Source organism: Lactuca virosa, chromosome 7, assembly GCF_052849685.1.
Source record: "Lactuca virosa cultivar CGN04683 chromosome 7, Lactuca_virosa_CGN04683_v6, whole genome shotgun sequence".
Classification (NCBI taxonomy): Eukaryota; Viridiplantae; Streptophyta; class Magnoliopsida; order Asterales; family Asteraceae; genus Lactuca; species Lactuca virosa.
The window spans coordinates 87,543,426-87,549,506 of NC_136432.1; the positions used below are offsets into that span (position 1 = coordinate 87,543,426).

The window sequence follows — 6,081 nt, forward strand, 5'->3', positions numbered from 1 at the left end:
TTGGTCCCATATTTGTTTATTGGGTTGAAATATACCTTAGGGTTAGGCCCAGTTTATATGTTTGATATGTGGTCTTTTGGGGAAACTCACTAAGCTTTGAGCTTACAGTTTATATTTATGATTTTAGGTACTTCCGGTACAAAAGGGAAGAGCCCGACGATATGACACAACATCCTCCCCTCACGATTTCCATACTTTTTGGATACTATTACTCTGATGTTTTGGATATTGTACACTGTTATTGACTTTGACCTATTTGATGATTGAAACTATTGATTTTTAAATGAAAATTTGTATCACGGTTTTTGGGTTGTTACAAATACATTACATGGATTTTATTTTTTTTAATTAAAAAAAAGTTGATAGGCAAGGATGTTACACACCACACTCATAGACAAAAAATGGTAAAAATTGCTAAAGCTAACATGACACCTATGTGACATAATTTTTTCGTTGGCAAAAATTGCACCACACCTTTTAGCCTATTGGTTTGGTGGAAATTGATCATAAAACGAAAAATGTAATCGACTCTCATTGGTCTAATCTGGTCTCTCATGTCGATTCGCTTCGTTTTTTTTTAATCGATTTTTCTATGATTATATTTGGGGTTTTTACATTTAAGGTTGTATCTATGATTTTTGCATCAGGGTTTTTGGGTTTGGATTTGAGGTTAAGTTGCAGGTTTAATTTTGGAATTGGACGTGAATAGAAGGTTTGATTTTGGTTTTGGATTTGATGTTCGGATTTGATTTTGGTTTTGGATTTGAGTTGCAAATTGGATTTTGGTTTTGTATTTGAGTTGTTGGGTCGATTTTGAACATTTAGGTAGATTTGTGTTGAGTTTGAGGTGATTTCCTGTGTTACTAGGTGGCCGGAGATGTTGAGTGAAGCTGTTGTCGGGATCTAGGTTCATCCATTTGGAGAAGGAAGACGATATGGGTGAGATAGGCCCAGGAAATTAAAAAAAAAAATAAGAATAATAAAAAAGGAACAAATACCTAAAAGGACAAAAATGTCCACAACTTTTAAAGACATGTAAGACTTGATAGATGTTTTGGATCGACAGTTAACTCGAGGGGTTAAATCTATATTAATTGTAGTTTCGATTTTTGAGTGACCATCCGATAAAAATAATTTGGACTCAATCTATATTTTTGGTAGATAAATTTTGCAATTTACTCTTTATTTATTTATTATTATCTCTTATCTTCCTAATTTTTCCAAATCACATAAAACATTGTTTCTTTTTGTCTTTCCACAATTATTTTGAATAAAATATTTACAATTAATAAAAAATATAATAACCATTAAACTTTGATAACATCAAATTCAAATAAGAATTTATTAAAAATATAAAACATAAATTAACAAAAAAAAATCTACCCGACTATGTTTGAAATATTTTCCACAAGATCCGATTAAAGATTGTGGTGCTTTTCTTTGTCTCGAATTCTAGGAGAATATTTGCAATTAGACTTGAGGATCAACTATCATATCATTCCACCTTTGTAATTTAAAATCATATTGTGTAATATGTTACACATATATATAGATTTCTTAATTTTTCTAGGATGCATTGCCCATTCACGATCCTTTTTGTTAAAGTACTTCTATTTCTTGGTTCGTTTGAACTTGCAGTATCTTGAAGAATAAATGACACAACTTGAGCAATTGTTGTCATAAAATTTGATCAAAGTTTATGACAACATAAGAGCATCCACATTAAACAACAAATCAAGCATTTTACTTATTTCCAATCCCTTACGATGACAAACACCACCGGAAACAAACTCCTCAACAACACCATTAACCTCCACCACACTACACCCCGGAGTTTTCCTCATTCCCATCTCCCTAATCCGATTCCGGACCTCTTCCGCCTCCCGTTTCCACCCCGCTTCCACATACATCTTATAACAAACAACACAAACCCCGTAATCACTCGTTCCGATTCCCATCTCCATCATCCTCCGCCATACTCCATTCCCAACCATCACATTCCCATAACTCCTACAAGCACCAAGCAACGCCCCCCACACATTCACATCTCTTCCACCAACACCCCCTAATTTCACCTCAATAAACTCCATTGCTTCCTTCAACATCCCGGCTCTTGCATACAAATCAACCACACAAGCGTAATGCTCAAATTTTCTCTCAACTTTATAAACTTTTTCCATTCGGTCAAACAAGTCAACCCCTTCTTTCACCATTTTCACATGTGCACAACCGGAAAGTATAGCCACAAACGTGGGCCCACTTGGTTGGATCCCGATTGACACCATTTGATCTAAAAGTTTTAAAGAAGTTCTTGCTTCACCATTCATGGCCATTCCAGAAATTATCGCGTTCCATGCTCCTGTATCTTTGAAAGAAATTGTTTCAAAAACTGATAATGCTAAATTTGTACACCCACATTTTGAGTACATGTCAACTAATGATGTGGATAAAATTGGGTTTGAAAGAAGGTGGTGTTTTTTAGCGTATAGATGGATCCATGAACCTTGTGTGAGTGCACCGAGGTTAGCACAGGCTGTGAGAACAGTGACAAGAATGGAGTCGTTTGGTTTTATATTGAGCTTTTGCATCTTTGTAAACAAGGAAATCACCTCATGGAAGTCGTTAACACGTGAATATGCAGCCATTATTGCACTCCAAGAGATCACTGTTCTCTCAGGCATTTCATCGAACAGCTTTCGTGCATTTACAATGTCTTCGTTTTTACCATACCCATCGATTAAAGCTGTCCATAGAACCACGTCCTTGATGGGAATTTCATCGAATAACATTCTTGCATTACCAATTTCTGAATTTGCAGAATAGAAGTCAACCAACGAGCTACCCACAAACTGGTCGTCTTCAAATCCCAATTTCAGAACATGCCCATGAACTGAACAACCGATCAATTTGGCATTTGGAAAACTCGAACAAGAACAACAAGCCTTGATTAAGGGTGGGAAAGTATAATTATTAGCTACAAGACCGAACCTTAACATATCTATATAACAGAAAAACGCAAAAACTTGATCGTTGTTCTGTAAATAACCTCGGATCATGGTGTTGTACATGAAAGTATTCCGAAATCGAAGGTGTTGAAAGATCAAACGAGCGTAGGAGAAGAAAGAAGCATTGTTGGAGGTCGCTAGGACTGAGAGAAGAGGTCCGATAATAACAGGGTTTTCCGGCAGGTGACATATGATGAGGTGGGCGTGGATTTCTTTGAATTGGTTTAGGGTTTTGCATTTTTCTGAAAGTGTTTTTAGGGTGGCGTTAGAAAAGATTTCAAGGGTTTTCCTGATCATTTGAAAGATGGCGGGATACCAACAAAAGCTTCCTACCATTATATACGACTCTGATGCAACATTTAATAGCATGTAACTCAATTATTTAAATCGTATCATTTATTTCATTCTGATGATTATATAATTTGTTGTTTATTGTTAATAAAATTAAAGCTACGATATAAACTAGTTATCATTAATATTATGTATTTTGGGGTTTGTAACATTTGCATAACATTATCAAAAACCCTTTTCATATCAAATATCTCATTGACGTATAATTAGGAATGTCATATGAAGCAATTTGTGAAGAAACATGTTGCCACATGCATTTGGTACAAGTTTATATAGAGAAATAACTCGTGTGTATGTTTGTGTCCTTAATCATTGGAAACCTGAACTATTCTTTTCCCGACATTATCACCACGAAAGAGTCCAACAAAAGCTGAAGGAACACCTTCTAGACCGAATGATACATCTTCAAGCACATGAATTTTTCCATTGTTGAGGTGATCAATGGTTGTGGAGAAGAACTCGGGAAACATGCCCATGTGATCACCAGCTAAGAATCCACGTATTGTGATTCTCTTGTATATAACACTTAACATATCTGGTATTGCACGTTTTCCGTTGTCAGTGTATTCTGAAATGACCCCACACACTGCAATCCTACCATGCAAGTTCATGTTTAATATTGCTGCCTCTAGCATTTCAGCTCCTACGTTATCAAAGTATATGTCGATCCCATCAGGGAAATACCTATAATAAAAAAAATATATCTATCAAGAAATTGACATCTTATTTATCAATAAGTCAACATTTTATTAAATGTTACTACCTCTTGAGAGCTAAATTTAGATCGGTTTCTTCTTTATAGTTGAAGACTTCATCAAAACCAAGCTTTTCATTAAGCAATTTCACCTGAAAAATCAAACTATAAAGGTAAATTATATGGTTTCAAACTATGCTACACTCGTTACCTTTATAAAGAAACAAAAAGTCCAAAATTAAATTAAATTAAATTAAAAAAAAAAAAAAAAACCTTTTTTGGGCTACCAGCACAGCCCACTACATAACACCCAAACTGTTTTGCATATTGGCCCACCAAATTTCCTACAGAACCAGAAGCGGCAGAGACAAAGACTTTTTCACCCTTTTTGGGCTTACAAATTTCAAAGAACCCAGCATAAGCAGTAAGCCCACTAAGCCCTGCATTTCACGAACGTAAAGCCCATTTAAGCTTATATGAAGAAGATAAGTTATAATTCTACTAAAAAAAGACAATGGTTTATTTGTAAAATTCGTACTTAAGCTTAAATTGACAATATCAAATGCAATATATACTTTATAATATAATAAAGTTTATCGACTATAGGTCATAGTCTTTAACTATGTACAAAAGAGCATTTAATCCGAAAATGTACCTTTATAAATAGCTCAAATGTTCTACATTGTCGAAAGGAATATTTTACATTAAATATATAACCATTTTAAGAGGTTTTAACTTTCATATATTTTAATACAGTTTTATGAATTTGACACGTTTTAACAAAAAAAATGTATACCAAAAAGATTGCCTAAAGATGGACTCACCTAAGGCCCCAACATAGTATGACAATGGTAAGCCCATTGCATCCAATTTATTTAAGTAAGGCCCATTATATACACAATACTCTCCCCAGCTTAAAAGCCCCACAACATAGTCATCCTTTTCAAATTCAGGATTCCCTGAAGCTATTACTATCCCCACACCATAAGCATCAATCACCTGAACAACAAATATAATTGTTTGTTTTTTAGAAAAACTGAAAACAGAATCATAAAATCGAGACTGATAAACCATACATGCAAGTTTTTTGAGAAACACTATTGAGTTAAGATCAAACCTTTCCAGGATCAATCATAGTAGCAAAAACTGAAGTAGTTTGAGAATCACTAGCAGTCTTCATTCTGTTGATCTGATATGGGTCGATTGATACATACAAATTCTTGATGATGACATCTTTGGAACCGGGTTTAACCAGTAGAGAGAATGACTCGTTTTTCAGCTCGAAATCAGACTCTTGAGGTGCTCCATCTATGTTAGCCTTTATGGCCACATATTTGTTTGTAACTTCCATTCAAAAAGAGCATTCAATTATTTGATGTTGATACAACTTATGTAAGCTTTTGAATGGGTGAAGTTATATATAATAACCACAAAAGCAAATGATGTGATATCAAACAAACCCTACAAGAGAATGAAGACAAAATGGTACAAAAAGATTCTCTAGGAGTTACATCTATAGTATCGAATTAATAATTAATAAATATTAATATAAGTCAAAAACTTTAAATAATTTGAATATTAAATCCTAAACCCAGTTGTATTATTATTCTTCACTTGAAACCTGTAGAGAAGAGATATTGTTTTATGTTCTTATCAGTTAAATATGTTAAAAAAATGTTTATGAAATATTATTTTCTCCCTAGACTATCATTTTATTTAGATTTAAATATTACTCTTAATTTTTTTTTTAATAAAATCCCATGCTATTTCGAAACCATACAAGTATGCTTAAATTTTGAATAGTTTTTAGTTATATTTATCATAAGTTTGTTTAATGTTCAACTGCTTATAATTAATATGTAATTTTCAAATAAAATGTTAACACACAAATATTAATATCTTAGTTTCAATTAAAATATCATAAATAACGAAAAGATTATTTGTAATTTATTGTAATCCACAAGGATTATATTTAATAATTCAATAGAATACTTCTATTAATGTTGGGAAAAGAACACCAACCATCATCAT

The 6,081-nt window shown here is 33.3% G+C and overlaps 2 protein-coding genes across 2 annotated transcripts; both read right to left on the minus strand.

Annotated features, from left to right (window-relative positions):
• Positions 1 to 1,682: 1,682 nt before the first annotated feature.
• Positions 1,683 to 3,306, minus strand: LOC145123861 (pentatricopeptide repeat-containing protein At5g61800-like). The gene has a single exon (XM_079059065.1). The coding sequence runs from the start codon at positions 3,300 to 3,302 to the stop codon at positions 1,698 to 1,700; it is 1,605 nt and encodes a 534-aa protein (XP_078915191.1). The 5' UTR covers positions 3,303 to 3,306; the 3' UTR covers positions 1,683 to 1,697.
• A 212-nt stretch (positions 3,307 to 3,518) lies between these two features.
• LOC145127843 (2-alkenal reductase (NADP(+)-dependent)-like) lies at positions 3,519 to 5,448 on the minus strand. The gene is made up of 5 exons (XM_079062964.1): positions 5,168 to 5,448; positions 4,875 to 5,049; positions 4,324 to 4,490; positions 4,120 to 4,202; positions 3,519 to 4,040 (listed from the first exon to the last, which is right to left on the minus strand). The coding sequence occupies exons 1-5, from the start codon at positions 5,399 to 5,401 to the stop codon at positions 3,662 to 3,664; spliced, it is 1,038 nt and encodes a 345-aa protein (XP_078919090.1). The 5' UTR covers positions 5,402 to 5,448; the 3' UTR covers positions 3,519 to 3,661.
• Positions 5,449 to 6,081: the final 633 nt, after the last annotated feature.

Coding starts and splice junctions, on each gene's coding strand:
- LOC145127843 (XM_079062964.1), bottom strand. CDS start 5,401: ATGGAAGTTACAAACAAATATGTGGCCATAAAGGCTAACATAGATGGA. Junction 5,050..5,167: donor CTATGATTGATCCTGGAAAG/GTTTGATCTTAA, acceptor TTTGTTGTTCAG/GTGATTGATGCTTATGGTGT. Junction 4,491..4,874: donor ATACTATGTTGGGGCCTTAG/GTGAGTCCATCT, acceptor CGTGAAATGCAG/GGCTTAGTGGGCTTACTGCT.
- LOC145123861 (XM_079059065.1), bottom strand. CDS start 3,302: ATGATCAGGAAAACCCTTGAAATCTTTTCTAACGCCACCCTAAAAACA.